At 38.8% G+C, this 26,491-nt stretch overlaps 1 protein-coding gene across 1 annotated transcript in view; it reads left to right on the forward strand.

Annotated features, from left to right (window-relative positions):
• The window catches only part of Phex (phosphate regulating endopeptidase X-linked), a 207,322-nt gene that overhangs the window by 34,964 nt on the left and 145,867 nt on the right, over window positions 1-26,491 (forward strand). Inside the window, exons 5-9 of the mRNA XM_090326178.1 lie at window positions 853-1,079; window positions 9,116-9,184; window positions 11,381-11,497; window positions 17,246-17,329; window positions 18,948-19,093. Of these exons, the coding sequence (XP_090182304.1) occupies window positions 853-1,079; window positions 9,116-9,184; window positions 11,381-11,497; window positions 17,246-17,329; window positions 18,948-19,093 (643 nt within the window). The remainder of the gene's footprint in view (window positions 1-852; window positions 1,080-9,115; window positions 9,185-11,380; window positions 11,498-17,245; window positions 17,330-18,947; window positions 19,094-26,491) is intronic.

Consider the following 26,491-nt stretch of genomic DNA (forward strand, 5'->3'; position numbering starts at 1 on the left):
TGATTAGGATTGTCCAGGTGTTAGTTACTTAAAGAGAAAACTGAGCTGAGAAAATTCCTATTTTACCCAGTGCAATAGGCAAACCAGATCTGGTTTGAGAATGGCTGGGAGGGAATATACTTAGGATCGAAACTGGATTCTAGTGTTAGGCTATTACCAGTTCAATCAGCATCATTGTGATTATTGAGATAGAGGCCCCATGTCTATCCACCACACTCTCAGATGTCCTTTTAAGACCATTGTAGAAATAAGCCAATGTTTCTGAAAAGTAAAGACCAGAGTCTATAAAGAGTAAGTTATTTTTTTTGCCAGCAGTGGGGCTTGAACTCAGGGTCTGAGCATTGTCATTGGACTTTCTCAAGGCTAGAGCTCTACCACTTGAGCCACAGCACCACTTCTGGCTTTTTCTGTGTATGTGGTACCAAGGAATTGAACCTGCGTTTTTGTGCATACTAGGCAACACTCTACCACTAGGCCTAACTTCCAGCCCTAAAGCGTAAGTTTATTTCATTGGAGGAATGATAGGCTTTGCTGAATCATTAAAAATAGTAGGGTCAATCCTTGGGGCCAGCAAGGAATTTCACTTCATTCATTGATTGGGGTCAATACAATGAGCCCATTCTCTTGCTTTCTTGGTGAAAAGTACCATATTTAGATGATCCCATTGATGTGTCTGAGTCATAGGTTCTTCTGTCTCTATGGTTAGGTTCAATCCAACCCACATTCCTACCTTCTCCTTAAGCAGCCAAAATTTCTAGTTGGGGCCATATGGGAATTTTTCTGTTTAGTAGATGTTCTTGCATTCTAATCCAGTTTGTAATTATAACTCTCTTTTCTTTCCTTTTCTCTTAGAAGCGATTGAAAAAGCAGGTGCCAAACCATTGCTCCATATCCTGCGACATTCACCTTTCCGCTGGCCTGTGCTTGAAGCAAATATTGGTCCTGAAGGAGTTTGGTCAGAGAGAAAATTCAGCCTGTTACAGACACTTGCAACATTCCGGGGTCAATACAGCAATTCTGTGTTCATCCGTTTGTATGTGTCCCCTGATGACAAGGCATCCAATGAACACATCCTGAAGGTATGTTGAAGTTGAGATCCCTAAACTCCAATGAGGAGAGGCTATGGGTCTTTTGTAGTTATGAAAGATGTTCTGAACTCTACTCTTTCCCTAATTTCCTCATTCCCTGGACAGAGGAGAGAACACACGTATCATTACTTTTTTTGTTCCATGAATGTCTATTTTATTAATATACTTATATATGTATGTGTGCATGCATGTATGTATTTAGTGCTGGTACTGTGGCTTGAACTCAGGGCTTTGTATTCTTGTTTAGTTTTATTTTTGTTGTTATTCAAGGCTGGCACTCTACCACTTGAGCCATACTTTTATTTCTGGGTTTTTGCTGGTTAATTGGAGATAAGAATCTTAAGGATATCTCTGCCTGGGCTTATTTTGAACTCTGATCCTTAGATGTCAGCCTCCTGAGTATCTAGGATTACAGGTGTGCGTTACTACTGCTTTACTATGAACATCTTCTTGCATAAACAATCAAATCCTCATTGGATAGTTTACTCGGAGACTCTTTCAATTTGAGAGACCAAACTTTTAATTCCTTGGTTGTGATAAGGAGAAAAATTGCTTCAATAAATGTGTATGTGCCCTGATTTCACTTGGCAAAATTACTAATAACAAAAGATTCATGAATGAAAGAGCCTTGTAAGAATTCAAATAACATTTTTCAACTAATTTTGCACTTTTGATCTTGCCAGCATTCTTTCTCCATCAAAATTAATAATAAAAATTCTATTTAGCATTAAATTCCCTCTAATTCTGTACATTGTGAAACCAGAAAATATTAATGACATATTGACATTAAAATTGTAGAAGAATAAAAAATATTAGAGTAGGTGAATTACCCTCACCCAATATAAAAGTCAACTTTCCAAAATCCATAGCAGAATTTTGTGTGTGTGTGTGTGTGTGTGTGTGCGCGCGTGCGTGCGTGTGATGTGCACGCATGAGCATGTGCGTGTGTGCCAGTCCTGGGGCTTGACCTCAGGACCTGGGTGCTGTTTCTGAGCTATTTTGTTATAGTCAAGGCTAGTACTATACCACTTGAGCCACAGCTCCACTCCTGGCCTTTTGGTTGTTAATTGGAGATAAGCGTTTCAAGAATTTTCCTGTTGTGGGTGACTTTGAACTGTGATCATCAGATCTCAGTCTCCTGAGTAGCTAGAATTAGAAGCATGAGCCATAGGCACTGGATTTAGACAGGGTTTTTTTTTTAATAGTAGAATCATAGCTTACAGATTTGGGAGAGATAATAAAATTAGAAATTACCATGAAATCCCTGATGAAGTGAAGGATTTGGGATTGCTAAAACTATTAGGTGAAGGTCTGATTGGGAAATTCATGACAGAGATGAGACTGATTTCACCCAAACCAAATGTCAATATCAAAGGCAACATTGTCCAAAATGGATAACCAGATAAGGTGTACCTCTGATCTCAATCAGAAGTACATACCATCAGCAAGGATGCTGTGTGAAAAAAGCAATTCAATAAAGCCTCTAGCTTTAACACAAATTTGTAGAAAATATTTGGTGCCAGAAACATAGCTGTGGGTAAAGTGCTCACCTAGCATGCATGAAGCTGTGGGTTTGATTCCTTGGTACCACATACTCAGAAAAAAACTGGAAGTGGTGTCATGGCTCGAGTGGCAGAGCACTACCCTTGAACAAAAAGTGTCCAAGAACAGTTCCCAGGCTCTGAGTTCAAGTCAAGCTCCAGGAGTGGAAAAAAAAAGAGAAAAGAAAATGCACAAAACAGAGGAGCATGGTAACAGCTTGCTTGCACACTTGATATTCAATTACACTAATCCTAGACACACTAAACTATCAATTAAAGACTACTTTCCAAATGTAAGGAGGCACTTGTGCCTTTATTACTCCTCTTTGCCAGGATGGCAGCTTGTTACAAACTGAAGTGCTTGAATATTACTTGGCATTTGACTATGGCACAAGTCTATTTTAGTTTTGGCCCTGTTTATACCATAATATATGAGCTAATACTCATATGCCTGAATTAACCACCTTTCCTGAAACAAACTAGAGCTCCAATGTTTCTAATTATGATACAGTTACAAATGCAGGCATGTGTCTACAGATGGCAGGAAAAACTTTATTCTGAGACAAAGAAGAATCCCAGTGAACTTGCATTTTGTTTGTTTGGGATCATCAGTTAAGTGAAATAAGTCCGTCTTATGAAGTATTGGTGTTTGCTCTCATTTGTGGAAGCTGAAATGGAGGAACCATAAAAGTAAAATGAAGGCTACTAGAGAAATGAAAGGGAAAGAGAAAAGAGGGAGGGAAGAGAGATAAGAAAATGTTATAGAAGGAATGAATGTAAGAAAATGTTATAGAAGGACTGAATGTGGTCAAAGTATTTTATAGTTCTTGAGAACATCATGGTGAAACTCCTTACTTTGTACAAGTATACAAAAAATTAAACATTAAAACTTTTAAATAGAATTGACTGAAAATTTGGAGACTCTTTTAGGGTTGTGGTGTGTGTGTGTGTGTGTGTGTGTGTGTGTGTGTGTGCATGTGCATGTGCGCGTGCGCGTGCGCCAGTACCGATGCTGTCCCTTAGCTTTGAGTCTCAAGGCTGACACTCTACTATTTGAGCCACATTTCCATTTCCAGCCTTTTGATAGTTCATTGGAGAGAAGAATCTCATGAACTTTTCTGCTAGACTGACTTTGAACTGTGATTCTCAGTTCTCAGCCTCCTGAATAGTAAAGATCACAGGCATGAATCACAGGTACCTGGCTCCCTTTCAGGTTTTGAAGAGCATGATTTGCAAAGGATTGGTAGGATTTGTGATTCATTCACTATTCTCATGCAGAGTGCTTCACCTCTGAATCTCACTTTCCCAAATTGTAAGGAAGGACAAATTTGGGTCCTGGACCCCTTTTCCTTCTCAGATACTGCTACTGTTCATAGGATCAGCTTATCTAGCTACTCTTGGGAACCACTGACTTCTTTTAGTGTGAGGGAGTGCCTCTCTCTGATTTGGGAAAAGAATCTCTCTCACTCATACTTTCCTCCTTCAAAGTGCTTAGATTTGTTTTCCCACTAAATACTATTTTCTTAGATTCCTTACTTTTTTTTTTGATTGTTTGTGGTACTTGAAATCTGGGCCTGGTCTTTGTCCCTGAGCTCTTCAGTTCAAGGCTACCATCTTACCCCTTGAGCCACAATGACACTTCCGGTTTTCTGGTAGTTAATTGGAGAAAAGTCTCATAGACTTTTTAGTGCCTGGGCTGGCTTTGAACTGTGATCCTCAGATCTAAACCTCCTAAGTAGCTAGGATTACAGGCATGAGCCACCACACCTGGCTAGGATTCCTCACTTTTTTTCTTTTTTTTTCATATATTTTTTAATTGTAATTAATAGAAGAGTTACATTATATTCACCAGATAGACAGTGCATTACTTCACAAACATTGATACCCTTTCTCATGTCTTGGTCCCTACTTCCCTACTGGACCCCCACCACTGATCTTGTTTTCCACCCTTCCCTATCCTATTTCAAATAATCAAAGAAGCATATATACAATATATCAGATAACAAGGTAAAATACTGTAACACTATGAGATAACCAAGGAACAGCAAAAGAGATGAGAGATAACATATTACATTAAGGACAACAATCACTCATTATATGGCTTTCCTTTATATATCTTGGAGGTCCTTTCATTTAGTGTCATACTATGTGGCCTTATGTATCTAGGTTTTGCTCTATTGTAAATCTCTGCTAGGTGGAACTGCTGGGTCATAGGGAGCTCTATGTTTAGTCTTTTGAGGAACTGCCATACTGCTTTCTATAGTGGTTGAATGAGTTTGCACTCCCACCAACAGTGTAGTAGTGATTCCTCCAGGCCACATCCTCTCCAGTATCTGTTGTTATTAGATTTCTTGATCCTGGCCATTCTAACTGGAGTGAGGTGGAATCTTAGAGTTGTTTTGATTTGCATTTCTTTTATGGCCAGAGATGGCGAGCATTTCTTCATGTGTCTATAGGCCATTTTTGTTTCTTCTTCAGAGAAGACTCTAAATCTTTGGCCCATCTTTTAATGGGATGGTTGTTTCTTTGAAGATTAGTTTTGGAGTGATTCAATATTTTTAGCTGTTGATATATTTTACGTATGAGGCCTTTGTCTGTTGTATGGTTAGTGAAGATCTTCTCCTACTCTGTAGGCTTTCTAGTTAATTTGCTAGCTATGTCCTTTGCCATACAGAAGCTCTGCAGTTTAATATAGTCCCACTTATCCAGACTTTCTTTGATTTGTTGTGTTTCTGGATTCCTCACTTTGATTCCCACAATTCTAAAAAGGCCTACTTCTGGGCAGACTTAAGTCTTATGTTCACTTTCATGTGAACAAATACCTTTGGGTGAAAAATACAAGACTTCCAATGGGTAGATATCTCATCATGCCACAAATATGCAGTTTAACATGCCCAAATGGCCTTCAGTAAAGTTCTCCCATGGCGGCAATTGGACACAGGATTTTTATGGTCTTGAGTGGGAGACAGGATATTAGAAAATGTAAGAAATGATAGATATGAATGCTCTGAAACATTATCTTTCTCCTTGTAGTTGGGTTTGTTTTATGCATGCAGATAGCAAGAATGATTTAAGCGTTTTTCTTTGCTCAAGGTGGCCCTCTACCAATTGAGCCACAGCCCTATTCCTGACGTTTTGGAATTAAGACTCATTGACTTCCCTGCCCATCTTGGCTTTAAACCCTTATCTTCAGATCTCAGCTTCCTGAATAGCTAGGATTACAGGCATGAGTTATTGGCATCAGGCAAATTTCTTTATTATTCTTTTTTTATATCACAAGTTGTCAAATGTTTCTTTCGTGTGACTCTCTCTCCTAAAACAAAGTTAAAAGGAGTACCAGTTGTAATTTGGGAAAAATCAAATTCAGTTCAACATATCATATTTCCTCAGATCACATTTCCCCCAACTATTTTGGACAGGATTTTGTTATGTCACCCAGGCTGGCTCAAATCCACAAACCTCCTCCCTTACTTAGCATCCCAAATTTTGGGATCAAGATTTTATTTTATTTTATGTTCTACATCTAATACTTAGATCAGTTTTAAGTGCAAAGATTAAAATAAAACAAAACTTCAAATAGCATAGAGTCCTGGTGTGTTGGCTTCTTAAAGACCTTGCCTCAGGAATTTGAATATTTCTAATTAGATTTAGTTGACTGATTTTTTCCAATCCATTGATGTGTTTAAAATGTTCCTTAGAACCCTAACACTCTGACAGTTTATGAAAGGGCTGGAAATCTCACTTGAGTTATCCAAACTTTTACCGTAAGTGGGCTTAACATCATTTCATGAGAGGAAACTTTGGCTTTCTTGATATTATTTGCACAGTCTTCTTTCCTTTGAGACTGAATCTCACAAGAGTTATCAAGTGGTCCAAATTTAACTGAAAGCCAAAGCATCTTAATTAAAATATTTTGTTTCGTGATCCTGGCTTACTTAATTTTCAGAAGAAATGATGGTAGATTGGGAATTGGAGTAGAATAAAGCCAGGCTGAATGAAACTTCAATACACTTGGTTATTTCAAGCCAATTATAGAAGAAGTTCAAACAAAATAACTTGAAGATTTTAGCAATTCATGTGTTTGAAGTGCTGTCCCTTAGCTTTTTTGTTCAAGGCTGGTGCTCTACCACTTCAACTATAGCTACATTTCTCGGTTGTTGTTGTTATATATTTTTTGCTGGTTAATTGGAGATAAAAGTCTCACAGACTTTCTTTTCACCCTAAGTGGTTTTACACCGTGGGCCTCAGATCTCAGCCTCCTGAGGAGCTAGTGTTATAGGTGTGAGCATCAGTGATGGGCATTTTTTTCCAGTAGTAGGATTTGACCTTAGAATGCCATGCTTGTTAACTAGGCACTCAATCACTTGAACCATACCTCAGATAAATGTTTTGAAAAAATTTCCTCTGAAACAATAGCAATGTATTTCCGTGAGCTTTCTATATGTATACTAATAGTTCACTTGGCCTTTTATATATCTGGTGCATGTGAAAGGAATTTTCATGGAAAACAAGCACCTTGTGACATCTCCATATATTTTAAATAAATAATAAAATATTAGAGATTATAGTAAAATGTAGAAGGACCAAGGGAGATGGATCAATAAATTGTTTTTGCCTATACTGGGGCTTGAATATTGGGCCTGGTTGCTGTCCCAATAGCTTTTGCACTCAAGTCTTAATGCTCTATCATTTGAGTCACACCTTCATGTCTGCTTTTTGGTGGTTAGTTGGAGATAACAATCTCCAAGACTTTTTTTCCTACCTGGGCTGGCTTTGAATTGTGATCCTCAGATCTCAATGTCTTGCTAGCTAGGATTACAGGAGTGAGCTAAATGTGTGAGCTAGTAGAACTGGGTGATTTCTACATCTTGATAAATTCATGCATTCATCTAACAATCAATAAATAGAATAGTCTCGTAAGTTCCCAAATTACCTACTTTTGTCCCTCTACTGTTAACTCCCATCCCCAAAACAGAAACTATCACTCTGTTCTTTCTTGAGTTTTGCCTTTTAAAAAACGAGTAGATTTTCATTGTGTACCCCACTTTATCCATTCATACATTGTGGATTTGGTTTGCTTCCTACTTTTGATGACTATGAAAAAGTTAACCATTGGTTTTGGTTTGAATCCAAGTTTTAATTTCATATTCTTGAGTAAATGCATACCAATGGGACTGATAAGTCATAGGCAAATATATCAGAGAGGTTGAACATATTTTCATGTGCTGATTTTCCCTCTGTATATCTTCCTTGCTGTAGCATCTGTTTGGATACTTTGATCACTTTTAAATTATTTTCTTATTGTTAATTATTTTTTGCCAGTCCTGGGCTTGAGCTCAGGGCCTGGGCACTGTCCTTGGGCTTTCTCAAGGCTAGAGCTCTACCACTTGAGCCTCAGCACCACTTCTGGCTTTTTTCTATGTATGTGGTGCCAGGGAATCGAACCCGGGTCTTTGTTCATGCTAGGCAAGCACTCTACCACTAACTCTAAGCTAAACTCCTGGCCCTATTGTTAAATTTTGACTGTTCTTAATATATTCTGAATGTAAGTTCTTTATCATATATGTTATTTTCAAATACATTCCCCCCATTCTGTGATGTCTTACATTCCTTTAATGTCTTTTACAGAAGAAGAGTTTTAAAGAATAATGAAATCCAATTAACTTTTTCTTTTATAGGTCATAATTTCAGTATCCTGTCTAAAAGTGCTTTCTAACACAAGTAGTCAAAAAGTTTCTCCTATATTTTGCTTTAGAAGTTTTATAGTTTTAGGTCTATTATCTATTATTTGTTCATGGTGGGAGGTATGGGTCAAAGTTCAGTTGTTTTGCATATATTTTTTCTAGCATATATTCTGAAAATTGTTTTCTTTCCTTTGATTAGCTTTGTAGTACTGAAAGTTGCATTCCAAAAATTTATACTATCTTTATGCATCATAATTATTTCACTTGATTAGTTGTCTAATCATTGTTTATTTTTTAATTACTTATCCTAAACATTGCAGAGAAGGCCCTAAAATTTGCATATTTGTCAAAATGAAAGCATTGTTTTCATTATTTAGAGGTGGTAAGGCAGAGAATGTGATTGATCAACTCCATCCATATTGGCATTTGTAAAATAATGTGAAGATCTGGATATTGATCTACTATTACACTCTGAGCTCTTCCAAACCATATTGGATTGGGAAAGTTGCATTCGTTTTCTGGGTATAATCTTTAAGATCTATGTCAATTCAATCTGCCTTGATGCTAATCAGTGTCAACAGAACTCCCCAAAGGCTTAGAAACCATAAATGGGGAAAGCAAGATTAGGTCACCAATACTTTAAATCAGTCATCACCAAAGTACCTATTTCCAGGTACATTTTTTTTGTAATCGTGACAGATCTCAAAATATGACTGGGATACAGCTGCTCTCAGAACTCTTGTTCATATGGTACATAAGAATTTCTAATGCTGTAGCATGCTTTCTGTTTATATTTTAACAGCTGGACCAAGCAACACTCTCTCTAGCTGTGAGGGAAGACTACCTTGATAACAGCACGGAAGCCAAGTCTGTAAGTTTTACTCATATTCAACTGTAGACCTTGGTAGGCTGTTTTTAGTCATCACTTGTTCTAAGATGCTTCTTTACTGGAATTGAATTGTGTGATAAATTAGTCACTCACCACATTCCTAATGAAGTAAAGACCCTTTCCGCGCGCAGATAATTCCACTCTCTGTCTTCTAGAAGTCTTGGCATCAAGGCTATACAAGTTCTCCTGCTCAGTGTCCTCATTATCTAGCTGGAGAGATACCATTTCTCAGATGTGGCCCTTGCTCATTACCATTTGCAAAGGAAGTGCAGGAAAGGAGACCTAGTGGTTCTCAAATTTATAATACTAAACAATGATGTGGGAAGCTTCTCCTATGTATTAAGCATTACAGTGTTTGATTTAATCGACAAGGTTATCTTGAGAATATGTATTTTTAGCAGGTACCCCAGTTAATAAAGGGTAATATCATTGTCTTTTACACTACGGAGATGCACTTTACAAAAGGAGATTTAGTCAGGTTGGAATTCTTTGCTTAACTTGGAAGCCTAGTAGTTTCATGGAAGATTGGAAAGAGCTGGTTCATTTTTGACACTTGCATTTCATTTTGGAAACTTTATCCAATCTCCAAAAGACAATTAGAGCCAAGCCTTCTAGGTCTATACAGATACTAACCTCTACTTCTAGAAGGTTCTTGCTGGCAAGAAACTAGCTAAGATCCTAGGTAGATTTTTGACTTAAGATGCTGATCTAAAAGGGTGGCAAATTTACCTTACAAGTAGCTTTGTAAACAGACACCTCTTCCATTTTGTTCCACATACCTCTGACACCACTTGACAAGTTGTGTTCTCATTAGCACTACTCCCAGCATGCCTTGCTCTTGAGGGATAGTATCTAAATTCCTTTGAGAGTATTCAAGGCTTTTTCATGGCTTGATCTAAACCCATATTGTCCAATTGATGTATGTCTTGTCTCTCAACAAAAGCACCTTGTTCTCACTGCTTCTGAATCTTTATCCCTCAAATTCAATGTCTCTTGTATTTTTCCAGGCTGGAATGCTCCCCTAGCTCTTGAGTTGCCACACATGTAGTTGCTTTATTAAGAAACTTATTTTGTTCTCTCCATTGTTACAGTTATTACTTACATTGGACCTCACACTGAGCACCAGACTGGAACATGATTTAGTTTTCAACTACACTTCCCTTGACATATGCAGAGTGCCTAACAAATCACCTTCCATGGGTATTGACTATTTTTCTGAATGACATGGAAAAGGCAACACATTCTGATTAAGACTATGAGAGCTTGGAATGTGGCCTAGTGTTAGAGTGCATGCATGAAACCCTGGATTTTATTCCGTAGTATCACATACACAAAAAAAGCCAGAAGTGGAGCTGTGGCTGAAGTGGTAGAGTGCTAGCCTTGAGCAAAAGAGCTCAAGGACAGTGCCCAGGCCCTTAGTTCAAGGCCCAGGACTGGCAAAAATAAAATAGGACTATGAGCAAAACTCACTTATTGATTGAACCATTTATTAATGGCTCACCATAGTCCAAGAAATATTTAGGTCTTAAGATAGGTCATTCAGTAAAAAACAGCTTACAGGGTCAAAGTGTACCTTCGTGAGAAAATGATATATTTACCAGTTGCTAAATTTCTCACCAACATTTCCGTCTCTTTCTCCCCCTCCCACTGAGCCAGGGAGGACAACTGTGTGAAAATTGAATAGACCTGGAAAGATACAGGGCTGCGATCACTGCAGTCATTTATTTCTTAGTGTGAAGCTGGGCAAATTGAGCTGGAAGAGAATAAATCACACTTTCCAACCACTGCTCCTCCTGCTTTTTTTAGTGACAGTTCTTCCCCATTATTTTTATTAAAGCCTCACTTGTCTGGGAACAGGACACCTGAAATTAAACTTTTTATTCTGGGCTCGTTTGGAAATGTTTCTTGTAACCATAATATCACCAACTACCAGAAAAACTCGTGTGATCAATGCATTATGGCCAGCCATTGCTGTCTTTTATGGGGTGGTACCCACCCCACACACCACACACAAAGTGGTAGATGGGTGGCTGGTATTTCACAATGCCTGTTGTGTATTTTGAATACCTGGTGAAAATGAAGGCCATTTATTTCTACCTGCTGTTTCTGCTCTTGGGTGTCTCTGAAACATACTTCCTAGTAAGTTATTGCCATGATCACTTGTTTCTTCTCTTACAGTATCGAGATGCCCTTTACAAGTTTATGGTGGACACTGCTGTGCTTTTAGGAGCCAACAGTTCCCGAGCTGAGCATGACATGAAGTCAGTGATTAGATTGGAAATTAAGATAGCTGAGGTAAGTCTTCATTGAAAACACTCCTTATATCCTTTTATTTGTCTTTTTCTTGTTTTGAAAGCAATGTATTCTGAATGAAGTTATAAGCTGCAACCAAATAAGAAACTTCTGTGTTATTATTCTTTAGGCTCAAGGAATAATAGTATCTCCTTTGGGAAGTAACAAGAAGAGTTCTTTGGCTAAGTGTTGGTGCCTCATGTCTATTACTGTAGATCTGAGTATCAAAGTTCAAAGCTAGCCTAGGCAGAAAACTCTGAGGCACTCCATCTCCAAAACAGCTAGCAGAAATCTGGTCTGGAGGCATGGATCAAATGGTAGAGTGCCAGCCATGAGCAAGGAAGCTGAGGAAGCCCAAGGCCCTGAGTTGGAACCCTGGTACTGGGGAAAAAAGAGGAAGAAAGAAAGAAAGAGAGAGAGGGGGATGGGGAGCGAGCGCCTTTTAATCTTTACACTGCTAGGTCTCAGCCTATTTAATGTCTATGTACAGCAAAGTGGTGTTATGTTTTCCTAGAGAAACTCTTGCATGGCTTAAATAGAATGCAGATGATTAAAATATTTATTGATTTGATCTAATGGAAGCCTAGTTCTTTTGCTTTACTTTGTTGTGTGTGTGTGTGTGTGTGTGTGTGTGTGTGTGTGTTGTGCGCATACATGCCAGAGATCATACTTAGGGACTTACATAGACTAAGAGTATACCACTGAGCTGTACCCCTGGCCCTAGAAGGTTGCTTTTTATCTAGTCTGCTTTTAATACCATTTTCCAGAGTAAGCTAGATTAAGATCTGGACTGAGGAATTATGCCTGCCAATATTGAAGATAAAATTTGATGTAGAAGTATAAAAGGCATGTTGGTGAGCATGTTAACTCCCTTTCTGGTGCTACTTTGCATCTATTCTTCTTTCTCATTCCTTTCTTGTCCCACTATAATAAATGTCATTGTGCCATTTGCTACATCCTGAAAGAGTCACATTAAAGCTTTGTAGGCTTATAGTAGAGACAAAAAGATATGAAAGAAACTTATATGAGAATAATGAGAAATCGTAAGCAGTTAGCTCAGTTTATAGAATACTTTTTTCTCATTCTCTTTGATAAAGAAGATGAAACAAAAAAATGGGCTAGCTAACTATAAATGTCTTGGTCCCTGTCAGGATCTATCTTTCCCAGAAATAACTGTTTAGGTCTATAATCTTCTCTTTCTCTTTTTAAAATTTTATTGTCAGGATAATGTATAGAGGAGTTACATTTACATTCGTCAGGTAGCCAGTGCATTACTTCTCACACATTGATACCCCTTCTCATGTTTTTGTCCCCATTTCCTTCTCCCCACCCCCTCCAAATCATCTTGTTTTCCCCCCTTCCCTTTCCTATTTCAAATAAACAAGTAAACCTATATAAAATATACCAGGTAACAAAGTCAGATACAGTAACAACATAAGATTCACCTTAAGGGCAAAAAAGAAAAGAAATAACAGTACATTAAGAACAATAATCACACCTCTTGTATTCATACCCTAGAGGTCATTTCATTTAGTCTCATCCTGTCTTTTTAAAATATTTTATCTTATTATCAGGATAATTCATATAGGGGTTACAGTTACATTTGTCAGATGATGGGTACATTACTTCTCTCTCTCTCTTTTTATTTTGAACTTGGCCTGGGTGCTGTTCCTGAGCTCTTCAGCTCAAGGCTACCACCCTACCCTTGAGGTAAGCCCCTCCCGTTTTTTAGAGGTTAATTGGAGATAAGAGTCTCAGGTCCTTTTGTGCCCTGGCTGGCTTTGAACCTTGATCCTCAGATCTCAGCCTCCTGAGTAGCTAGGATTACAGGCATGAGCCACCATGCCTGGCTGGTACATTACTTCTTGAACCTTGATACCCCTTCTCATGTTTTTGTCCCCCTTTCCTCCTCTACTCCTTCCCATTCATGTTGTTTTCCCCTTTCCCTTCCCTATTTCAAAGAAACAAATAAGTGTATATACAGTATACCAGATAACAAAGTCTGATACAGTAACTAGATCAAGGCTAGTGTTTTACTAGTAAAGCCACAGTTCCAGTGGTAGCATTTGGTGGTTAATTGGAGATGAGTCTCAAATCACAGTTCTCAGAGCTCAGCTTCCTAAGTAGCTAGGATTACAGGCATGAGCCACCAGCACCCAGGAAATATATAACAATCTTTTTCTCATTTTATAAAGTATTATATATAATGTATTAAAATACCTATGTTGACTTTTATGTAAAATAAGCATAATTCTTAAAGTATTTTATTGATTTTATAGTTATAATTTAAAAAAAATAATTTCTCCTATCTGCAATTTAGGTTATGTGTTTGTGGCTTTATGAGGTTTATCATTGCTTTGTGCACAAAATAATGAATATGTTTGTTTGTGAAAATATTATTGATATTAATACAGTTTGTTTATAAAATATTTTATCAGTAAAATTTGTTTTGGTACCTATGTCTTGTATATACATTTATCTGTATTGGGGAAAGGAAGGGAAATAACAAAATTGTGAGACAAAAGACAAAAATGAACTAATGCAACAGTGATACTCACAAGACACTTTATTGGAAATTAACTTTATAACTGGGGGGGGTGAAACGGGAGAGAGAATGTAAGAGAAAGTAAGGGAAGGGGTAACAGTGTTCAAAAAGAAATGTACTCATTATAGAATACTTTTTCCATAGAAGAAACAATATAAATGTTCCAAGACCCAGAATAAACCATTAGAGACTTCTGTTCATGGGGAAACCTTGTAATGAGGTCAAAGTTGTATCAAGAAGCTTTACAGCCAGTTGCCAATGGCACACATCTTGTAATTCTGACTACTTTGGAGGCTGAGAATGGGAAGATTGTGGTTTGAGGTCAGGAAAGGCAGAAAAGGTTCTTAGACCTTTTCCCAACCCATCGCTGGATGCAGTGATGTTTGCCTGCCATTCCGGGCTATTTGGAATGCTGAGATCAGGTCAATCTTGATCAGATGAAACTCCATCTCCATGGAGAGAACCTGGATGTAGTAGCATGTGCCTATCATCTCACCACTGATGAGAAGCCTAAAATAGGTTGGATTGGAGTCCAGACACATGCCCAGGCTCGAATAGAGACTTTATCTTAACAATAATTAGCAAGAGCTAGACGCCAGTGGCACACAACTATAATCCTAGCTACACAGGAAGCTGACATCTGAGGGCTGCAGGTTGAAACTAGCCTTAGTAGGAAAATCTGTGAGAAGTAATCTCCAATAAACTACTGAAAAAAAATCTCCAGAAGTAGTGGCTCAAGTGGTTGAGCATTAGCATTGAACAAAAGAAGCTCAGGGACAGAAACCAGGCTCTTAGTTCAGCACACACACACACACACACACACACACACACAGCAAAAAACAGTGCTAGAGGTTTAGCTTAACAATAAAACACTTGCCTAGAAAGTGCAAGGTCCTGAGTTCAAACCTGAGTGAGGGGTCAGGGAGGAGAATAAGTGTCCAAGTGTTTATTTCTTTTTTGTTTGGCAAGGTGGAGGTTGTATGTTGAAGAATGGAGTAGAAGTGAAGGATCAAGTTTGGGAAATTAAACTGTTTCTGCTGTGGTGAAGTTCATGGATTTTTCTCTGAAAATTTCTGTTTTGAAGTCTGCAAAGGTGTCTCCCAGCCATGTCTAAAAGCTGTCTGGATTCACTTCCTTGGCAACTAGAAGGCCCAGAGCTGTAATTTGGACTGAAACGGTGATACAGAAAGACCTTTTTCTGTGTCAGGGACTTGGATGAAAAAGAGAACTAAAAACAGCTAGGCTGAGGCGACACTGGGAATTGTCAAGAGGCTAGATGAAGTGACAAATCCATTGTGTGGAAGTAGCTGGCAGAGAGCTGAGAGCAGCATAAAGGCCAGGGGACTCCAACCTGGGGTTGAGAGCCGGGAGGAGGAGAAACATGCAGTGGCAGAAGGGACCTGTGGACGTTGTCCTTGGCATGGATTCAGATGAAGCCAAGGAACTGAGGTCCATGTGGCCTTACCTGTGGGAAGGTGAAGAGGAAGAAGCTAAGGGTGTTGAAGCATGTATGAAACAGCAGGCAAGTGTCTGCTTCACAGCTCTCTGTGGAGTACTTTTGGAAAATCCATGATGTATGGACTTCAGTCCCTAGAGGGATGCTCCCTTCCTTCTCTTCTACTTCTGGTCACTAAGGACAGGCAAAATTAGTGGGATACTCAGTCTTAGGGATACCTCTGAGAATAAACAGACAGGACAGCCCTGCCATGAGCGAGAAAGTCTTTGGCAAGCCAACTATGGGAGTATGCCAACTAATTCCACCCATGGAGACTATACTCAAGGAGCGATCTCTGTCCATAGAGATTCCCCTGTAATAAGAACCAAGTATACTTTAATTAAAAGGCCTGCTACAGAAAATGATTTGGGGGCAAAGTCTTAAATCATTGTTCAGGTCACGGAGGTAGGGATGGTGTTTAGGAGATATAAGGCTACAGAGTTGTATGTAAAGTGGAACGTGATACATTTAGTATACGAGAATTGAGATAGGAGGTAGGCATAGAAGCTACTGTTGGTCAATGGAATAGAGCAAGGTGATTCTTGAGGATGATAGCTATGGCCATTTATTTTCTTTTGTTGGTCATGGGACTTGAACTTGGGGCCTTAGCATAGACCTTGAGTTCTTTTAGTCAAGGCTAGTATTCTACAACTTTGAGCCACAGTGCCACTTCTGGTTTTCATAGTTAATTGGAGATAAGAGTCTCATAGACGTTCCTGCCCAGGCCTGGCTTTGAACCACAGCCCTCAGATCTCAGCCTCCTGAGTAGCTAGGATTTCAGATGTGAGCCACCACTGCACACCTTGGCCATTGTTTTTACATCAGGTTAAACTTAGTGGAGGCTAGATGCCTAGATTTGGTGTTGATCAAATAGCTAAGGCCAATAACATTGAGAATAGAAAGAATATGAAGGAACAGGGCCAGAGGTACAGGTTCTGAAATATGTGTCCAGACAGTAATCGTATCCATGCTTAACTCCCACTAGTGGAGTTAAGGGAATATAAAGACCAAAGCAATGAGAGGGGGAAGTGAAGGAATGAGTTGTTGGCAAAGTGATCATGAGTAATATCCATTTAGCCAGGGATCATGGCTGAAAATTAGCCCTGGAGATGAAGGGATGATAGAATTCATAAAATGTTGAGATCATTGGGACCAGGGGTTGGCCTAAGGGTAGAGTGCCTGCCTAGCATGGACAAAGACCAGGGTTCGATTCCTAGGTACCACGTACATAGAAAAAGCCAGAAGTGGTGCTATGGCTCAAGTGGCAGAGCTCTAGCTTTGAGGGAAGCTCAAGGACAGTGCTCAGGCCCTGAGTTCAAGCCCTGGGCTGGCAAAAATATGTTGAGATCATTATTTGGAGACAACAGGTAAAAGTGAAATAGTTCCCACTGTTATCCAACTTTAGCCTGGCCATCAAATTTGAGATAGCAATAGACTTTCCATCCATATGAGAGAGGAGAAAGGGATTCTGGAAAGATATTTATGTACTGGAGACAGTATTTCACACTGAAGTGCATAAGCAATTTTCCTTTTTACTTCCTTAATCTGGTCTAAAATGCTGTCACTTCCTTTTTTCTTCTCCTAGCTGGGCACCATACCAGGCTTAAAAAAAATTTATAACACTAAGCAGATGTTTTGGCACATGTATAAAGTAGTCACGCAGTAAGAAATGGTTCATTTGAAAGTAATAACTCAAGTGTCTTTCTGACAGATAATGATTCCACATGAAAACCGAACCAGTGAGGCCATGTATAACAAAATGAACATCTCTGAACTCAGTGCTATGATCCCTCAGGTTAGTGAAAACTATTCAGAAAAAACTTCTGGTACCTGGTAATTTTACATGTGATGCTATTTATCTGTGTATACATTTTGACCTTGGAAAACCTACTCTGTCTCTTCAGTTATCCTCATCATTGTCAATTATCACCTAAAATACTCTTATGTCTTTGGGTTCCAGTAGCTCATGCCTATAATCCTAGCTACTCAGGAAGCGGAGATCTGAAGATTGACATTCAAATCTAGCTGGGGCAGGAAAGTATGTGAGAATCTTATCTTCAATTAATCACCAATAAAGTTGGAAATGGAGCTGTGGTGCATGTGGTAGAGTGCTAAATGTGAGAAAAAAATGCTTAGGGACAGCACACAGGCTGAGTTCAAGCCCTAAGACTGACACAGGCGTAAAGAATATCTATTATGTATGTATCCAGATGGCTTAGATTAGAAGCAACAGAAAATGCATACCTATAGTATCTTAAAAACTTAAGATACAATTTTTTAGCAATGTAAGTTTGGACATAGGTGATAGTTGATTCAGTTTCTAGGCAATAATGTCAAATATTGAACTCAAGTTTTTCTGTCTTTCTTATGTGCTCTCCTTAATGTCCTGTCTTTGTGGTTTTATATTTAAACACTAATATTGTATAGTGGTTTCAATAGCTCCATATGTTATATTTGCAATGAGGACAGGAAGAAGGAAGGAAGATACTCTTAAATATCCCTACATGTCTTCCTTTTCTTTCTTTTTGCGTGGAGTGGAGTCACATGGCTACATTTTGAAGGGTTAGACACTGGGCACGTCAGTACCTGGTTGTCCATGTTGGTGGTGGAGGCAGCCAAGGAAGAAAAGGCTGGTAAGTGGGTTTTAGCATAGCCAGTCTGCAACACTAGGCAGTGTCTTGAAGAATGGAGGTGTTACTTTCTGTTCCTGCTTATTTCCTCTTGGGTTAACAAAGGAAGTGACGAGGAGAAAATGTACCTCTATTTGTGGGTGCACAGGAGTGAGGGAAACTACAACATAGAGGGAAGGCAAGAGGGAGAATGTGGAAGAAGCAAGAGGAATGCAAGAGTTAAGAGGATTGTGGGAAGATGCATCCATGGAGCCCAGAGAGGACAATGGAGAGAAGATAGAGGAGGGGAATTCAAATGAGGGGGATGGGTGGAACATCAGAAAGAACATGTCGTGTATTGTTCTATGAGCAGGCTTATTGTTCATATTTTCACGATACAGAATGTAGACTTCACCTGTGATTAAGGCCAATGGTCAGAATAGCAATGATCTGACATTCTTTTTCTGGATAAAGTAAATGATGGGCGATTGTGTCTTCCAATATTTGGGTAAAATAATAAAATGGATTTTTTTTGCCAGTCTTGGGGACTGAACTCAGGGCCCGAGCATTGTCCTTGAGCTTTCTCAAGGCTAGAGCCCTTCCACTTGAGCCAAATCACCATTTCCAGCTTTTTCTATATATGTGATACCTAGGAATCGAACCCTGGTCTTTGTGCATGCTAGGCAAGCACTCTACCACTAGGCCAAACTCCTAGCCCCCAAAATGGATTTTGCTCTATTTCTTTTCTTTTAGATTTTTTTTTGTCTAACAAAGGTCTCACTGTTTATTTTTCTCTCTTTTTAGTTTGACTGGCTGGGCTACATCAAGAAGGTCATAGATGTCAGGATGTATCCTCACCTGAAAGACATTGGCCCCTCGGAGAACGTGGTCGTCCGTGTCCCACAATACTTCAAAGATTTATTTAGAATATTAGGCTCTGAAAGGAAGAAGTAAGAGTTTTCATGTGTATTTTACTGTGGCTTTTATTTTCTCTTCTCATGTCCTTTGAAAATTACTTTGTTGGGGGAGTGGATAGTACTGGGCTTTGAAATCAGAACCTTGAACTTGATAGGTAGGCCTCTAACATTCAACCATGCTAACCAGCCATTTTTACATTAGTTGAATTTTTTTAGATAGGGTTTTGAGCTTTTTGCCTGGCCTAGCCATAGACAGTGATTTTTTTTTCTACCCTTGCTTCCAATGTAGTCTAGGTCTTGAACTCAAGGCCTAGGCACTATACCTGAGCTTTTGTGCTTAAGGCTAGTGCTCTACCACTTGAGCTACAACTCCATTTCTGTTTTTTTTTGTGTGTGTGGATAATTGCATACAAGAGTCTCACAGACTTTTCTGCTGAGGCGTAGGTCCCATCTTCTTGAGTAGCTAGGATTACAGGCATGCATCACTAGTGGTTGGCTGAAAATTTCTTTTAAACAAAGTTACAACAGTAGAGTCACAGGAAAAATTGCAGTGCCTTCTATAACAAATTGGCCCAAACCATCATCTGGTATAATTTCTTTGTTGTGTGATGACAACAATTGTACAATGTTTTTACCCCTTGTTTCTGGTCTTTGTCCATACTGTTCTCTCCAAGAGCCTAAATTGTTTATTAGTTTTGAGACTAGTTATGTAACAGTGTTATTTCTTGAGATTTCTTTAGAAATGGCCTATTCTTTTCCTAGTTCATTCTTGGTCTTTTCCAATTTTTCCTCTGGTTTCTTTTTAGTTAGTAGTCACTTTTTGGCAATAAACCAAAGTACCTAGACTAAAAAGACATAAAACCGTTTTGAGAGCTACAGAAAAATTGCACTCTTAGCTTTTGTTTATTTCAAAGAATTTGTAGTTTGTTAGTTCACTACTACAAAGAAAAAGACATGTTAAACATGCCCAGAAAAAATTCATTTACATGTTCATTTAGCCATTCTCATTTGACTCAGAAAACAACCACAGAAACATCAGTAAGTTTATACTAACCCCAAATCACTAATCTAATTATGGGGCCATGATTAAAAACTTTACATATTCTCATTTAGACTGGCTATTTTCCTAGAAGTTATATGTCAGAAAAACTTAGAAAAATCCTAGAGTTAAAATACAGTATCTGATCTCCTTTCCTGCCACCATGGAAGTGTTTGGTTTCCCTTGCTGGTTTCTTTCTTTTCCTTTTTAAATTGTTTGTCCTGGTATGAACTCATGCTTGGCTCTTGTCTGCTCTTGGCTGGCACTTTACCATGTGAGCCATTCCACCAGCCAAAGGTTTTGGGTTTTGCCAGTTAGTTGAAGATGGAATCTTGTGGACTTTTATACCTGCTCTGGCTTCAAACTATGATCCTCCATATCTCAGCTGCCTGAGTAGCTAGAATTACAGATATGAGCCACAAGCATCCTGTGCTTCTGTTTTTAAAACTATCTTCTGATGATGATGATAGTTTATGTTCATTGAGGAAAACAGACAAATGAGAGAATAAACAGATTTTCTTTTCTCTTTCTTTTTTAATTGTCTGTCATGGAGTTTGAACACAGAGTCTGGGTGCTGTCCCTGAGCTCTTTTGCGCAAGGATAGTAATTTATCTACTTGAGCCACAGCTCCACTTCTGGTTTTCTGGTAGTTTACTGGAGATGTAAGAGTCTTTCCCAGGCTGGATTCAAATCACCATCCTCAGATCTCAGCCTCTGGACTAGCTAGTATTATAGGTATGAACTACCAGTGTCCAGCCAGATTTGCTTTTCAATTTTAGTGTTTCTTTGAAATGTTTCAAGATGGAAATCAATTCTAACAGTAGAAACTGCATAGGTAAGCTCCTTAGTCTAGTGATGGATAGATATTTCCTTGAGCCTTCATTGGAGCAGATTCCAAGGGCCTCCTCCATATAGTCTGCTAAACAGAGCTGGGAAGCGGCCTGAGGATGTGGATTTTATTTATTATTTTTTCACTGATCAAATGATTATGATTAGCTTTCTAGGGATGGGTGTTGGGCGATGGGATAACAGGTTTAGAAATCTATTTTGTGAATATGCCTATCTCTGAAATTCAGGATGAATGTCCTTTTTCTGAAGTACTTGGGTCTAGAAGAATTGTGGGTTTCAGATATATTTTTCTGTTTGGGGTATATTTACATATATATATATATATATATATATATATATATAAAATGAGCTCTCTTGGGGATGGGAGTTAAGTCCACACATAAAATTCATTTATGTTTCACATATACCCTAATGATAATACAGTACAGTATTTTATTTATAATTATATTTTTGTATGTTCTGGGGCTTGAACTCAGCATCTGGGTGCTGTCCTTGATCTTTTTTGCTCAAGGCTAGTGCTCTACCACTTGAGCCATAATTCTACTTCTGTCTTTTTAGTGATTAATTATAGGTAAGAATTTCATGGGCTTTCTTGCTGGGCTGGCTTTGAACCATGATCCTCAGATCTCAGCCTCCTGAATAGCTAGGGGTATAGCCATGAGCCACCAGTGCCTGGCTGAATTTTGTATTTTTATATGAGATTCCAATACACTGTAGCTTGAGAAGACTAACAACACTTTGTATATCACATTCCTTCTCTCTTTCTTTCCTCCCTTCCTTCCTTCCTCTCCTTCCCTTCCATACTCCATCCTTCCTTCCCTCCCTCCCTCCCTTCAGTGCTGGGGTGAAGTCCATGAGTGCACTATACTCCCAGTCTTTGCTGATTATTTGGTCATCACTCATGCAGTCTTACAAAACCAGTTAAGGGTCCCAGTAGTTACATTATTAGCCAAGATATTCTACTTGCTATAACAAGTGCCTCTGTATCCTCATGAGCTTGCACAGTAAAAACTGTATCTCTGTTCATGATGTTGCTATAAGGCAGATTTCTTTCAAGCAGTAACTTAGCAGCCCAGGATCTATCCATTACTTGACTAGCCCATTCTGTGGGTTTGTGGCACCTTTTCCATCTATCTGATGGCTGGCAAATGAGAGTGAATAGAGGGTTATATTGATGTTGCAGGAGGTCCTAGAAGTAGACATTTCATTTCTACCCATTTTCTACAAGCCATGATTCAGTCTTGTGACTCATCTAAGTGTAGGGGAGGCTGAGAAGTGGAGTATAGCTGTGTACCTGGAGAAAAAAAAGTTGAACATTCCATAGACCAGCTTCAATCAAAGAACTGGGGCACTAGTGGCTCATGTTGTAATCTAGCTACGCAAGAGGCTCAGAGCTGAGGATCACGGTTCAAAGCCAACCTAGGCAGGAAAGTCTGAGACTCCTCTCTCTAATTAACCAACAAAAATAGCAATTGGAGATGTGGCTCTAAGTGATAGAGTACTAGCCTTGAGTAAGAAAGTTCAGGGAAAGCACCCAAACCCCGAGTTCAAGCCCCATAACTGGCAAAAAAGAAAAGAAAAGAAAAAACTCACTTCTTTTCCTGAAATGACCACTTTTCTTCCAAGATGGGCAACTGATGGCATGCCACTTTCTAATTGCTTTCACAACTTCAAGGTCCAAGTCGGTGCTTCTCACATAGTAGATACTTCTTAAATTTTCTAGAAGCTAATGAGATGCTTCATCTGGTTATGCTTCTGACATATGGACAGAACCCCAAAGTAGCAGTTTTCCAGATTCTGGAGAGAGAAAAAGGGATGAGTGATAATCTCATGTGGTAGGACTAACAGGAATCCAGATGTTGCCTTTGAAATAGAAAACTAGAGAGCTGAGGGAGTATAACAGGCTGAGAGGATGTGTACACCAAAGGCTTCAGTATATTGCTTTCAGCATCCTTCATCCTCTTCTCTAGAGGAATGCCACCCAAACCTTCTCCTGTGGGTGTGTCTGTCAAAGCCTATAATCTGCTGGTGAAAATCCTTCATGTGGCACAATGATATTAACCTCCCTTAAGATCACTAGTTATATCTGATTTTATAGCAGCTGTATATATTCCCATTTTATACAGTTCTTGACTGTGACAAAGATCACAATCCCCTGGAGGGCTTGCTGAGCCCCACCCCCATAATTCAGTAAGTCTAAGGAGGAAAACAACAACTTTCTCCAATTTTCTACCAGGTTGTTAGGTGTTGCTGAAGCTGCTGTGTCAGGGACACATTTTGAGAACACATTGTTCTGGCAGCCTATTGAATTTATAAAGATCTGTTAGGTTTGGAGAACATTTGAGAAGAACTTCTCGAGCTCAATTCCCATTGTGTGATTGGGAGGGAAGACTTCAATGTTATTACTTGATTGAAAAACTTCCTTGTTAGTCTTCTGATCTCTGTTTTCTCCATCCGAAAATGGGATACTGTAATAACCACCTATCCTGTCATGAGGGTCAAAGAAAGTATTTTATGCCTATAATCCTGGTTACCTAGCAGGATAAAATCTGAGGATCCTGAGGTTTTCTCAGCAAGCTCCGACAAGAAATTCCATGAGACTGTTATCTTCAGTTAACCATCAAAAATCCAGGAGTGTACAGCTCAAATGGTAGAGCACTCTTTCTTGAATAAAAAACTCAGAGAGGGGCTGGGAATGTGGCTTAGTGCTAGGGGGCTTCCCTAGCATGTATGAAGCTTTTGATTTGATTCCCTTGTACTACATAAACAGAAAAAGGCAAAAGTGGCATTCTGTCTTAAGTGTCCTAAGTGATAGAGTACTAGCCTTGAGCAACAGAAGCCCTGAGTTCAAGCCCCAAGACTATTCCCTCAAAATGCTCAGTGGCAATGCCCATGCTCTGAGTTCAAGCCCTAGTATCAGCACACAAAAAAGGTATATTGTGATGTCATTAATGTAATGTACACTTAAGCTTATAGAGAATGTAACCTAATATAGAAGACTGGGTCCCAAAAGTTCTTGAGAGAACCTGAAATATTCCAAGTTATAGGTTTTACAGAAGAATTTCATATTGCTTTCTTAGAGGTGAGCTCTCTTCTCAGATTCTTTACTTTTCTCTAATTTATTTATTGCCATGTGGGGAAATTACCATACTGCTGAAAATGCTTTTTTGTCGGGGGGGGGGCAGGAAAGCTATTATGTGTTGTTTTCAAGGACTATTGCTGAGTCTGGATTTTGTTTGAGCTTTTTCTTTTTCTTTCTTTCTTTTTTTTTTGGTGTATCTGAGCATTAGGTGGCAGTGATGTAGTCATTATGGCCATCTCTGTTCCTGGCATGGTTATCTTAGCCCTCTTTAGCTGTGCTCCAGAGCATTCGGTTAGCATATTTGTAACACACTGACAACTCATCAGCAGTATTATCTTCCAGCACTCAAAGATCTTGTTGTCACACCATCATCTTAGTCATTCCTTAGCCAGAAAAATTTCAGTGTTTTCTTCTGGTGCCCACAGATTTCTGTGAATCACTTTTTTTTGAGTATTTTTATTGTCCCTATGGATGGTCAAGAAATCATGGCTGGCTTCCAACATGGATCACTCTGTAGTGTAGGGCAAAGCACTGATCTGCTTTCTGTATTTATTATATTGGTGCTCTAAGTTGTCTATACATTGAACTTAGTGGGGATATCTTTGGTTAAAGCTGTATTTCTGCCAGGTCCTATACTTGAGAATGCCTGTGGTTTAGTAAAAACTTCTCCAGAGCTGGGCACTGGTGGCTCACACCTGTAATCCTATTTACTTAGGGGCTGAGATCTGATGATTATTGTTCAAAGACAGCCTGGGTACGGAAGTCGGTGACACTCTTATCTCCAATTAATCATTCAGAAAAAGTGGGAAGTGACACTGTGGCTCAAGTGGTAGAGTGCTATCCTTGAGGAAAGGAAGCTTAGGGATAGTGCCCAAGCCGTGAATTAAAGTCCCAGGACTAAATAAACAAAGCAAAATAACAACAGAAAAACAAAACAAAACAAAAAACAAACAAACAAAAAAAAACTCCGAAGCAACAACAAAAATACTTTCCCAGATGCGTGTAGTGGTTTAAAAATCTCTTGATAATGTGATAAGTTTACTTCATGGTTCTAAGCCTTAATTATTTATGTGCTCAGTGTATCTTCCATCCTCAGTTAAAAGCTTTAGGAAATCTTTCTTTCCTCTCTTTACAGCACCCAGAACTCTTATCTCAGTGCTCAGGACGTATTGTCAATAAAAGAAGGGTCTTTTATATACGTAAAGTCTCTTCTTCAAGTAAACAAACCCAATAATAATAACAAGCTGAAATCTTGAGTTCTTCAACTACAGACACAGGGTGTTCATGAATTTATATTACTCATGGATTCTGGTGGCTGTACCAGAAATAATAAATACTCAGTGAACACTTGTATTATTCAGTAGGACTGGTCATAGACCCTTCATTAGGTCCTTATGACACACAGAAAGGGAGCACTTGCCATGGTCATTGGTTAATTTTCATTTGATACATTGAAAACAAGCTTTAGCTATCAGCTGATACCTTTAGATTTATGGATTTCATTACCTAGTTTAATTTAATTCTCACAACATGGACAGGTGGCTTAAGAGTTCTTTCAGGGAAATATGCAGTGAAGCTCTTCCTAATAATATAAGCACAAGTGAATGGCAAGGAAATGACAGTAGTGACTCTTCTCCCACACACCAGGTAGCCAGCTGATAAGGGAAAACCAATGGAGATCTAACAAGTCTATGGCAGAAATGTTAGAAATAGTCAGGAAGATTATATGAAATACAGATTTGCATCTTAACCTAACCCTGTATAGATAATGTATTTTAAATTACCAAAATAATGATGTTTAAAACATTAATTCATGATGCTTGAAAATTGATAATTTTATCATTCTTATATTTATTAAAAATATGATTGGAAGCTGGGTTCCAGTGACTCATATCTAAAATTCTGGTTCCTTAGAAGGTTGAAATCTGAGAAGTATGATATGAAGCTGAAATGAGTAGACAAATCAGAGAGATTCATCTCCAAAGCTGAAAGTGGAGGCCTGACTCAAGTAGAGTGCCAGCCAAAAGTGAAAAAGCCAAGAAAGATCCAGAAGCCTTGTTTTCAAGTCCTGCTGTCAGCATGTATGCACACATACAGAGACACACAGACACAGACACACACACACACACACACACAGATGAATATGGTGGGATAGGACACAGATACAACTGTACTCTTGGCACTTGGGAAGTGGGGGCAAGAGAATCATAAGTTTGGGATCAACTTAGGCCACTTATAAGATCTTGTTTCAAAAATATTCTCTGTCTATTAATCTACCTCTTTATATAAATTGGAGTAAACATACATATTCTGGTATCTATGCTGAAGTATATTTTTTCTCATTGGATTACATGTTCATTGTAGTAAAGTACCATGTAAATGAAAGTGTGGCTTGCTGTTTGTGGGCTGGTTATATCATCACGTCACACTGTTGTCCCATTTCTGGTTGACCCAAGAGCTA

Source organism: Megascapheus bottae, chromosome X, assembly GCF_031878675.1.
Source record: "Megascapheus bottae isolate mThoBot1 chromosome X, mThoBot2.hap1, whole genome shotgun sequence".
Lineage (NCBI taxonomy): Eukaryota > Metazoa > Chordata > Mammalia > Rodentia > Geomyidae > Megascapheus > Megascapheus bottae.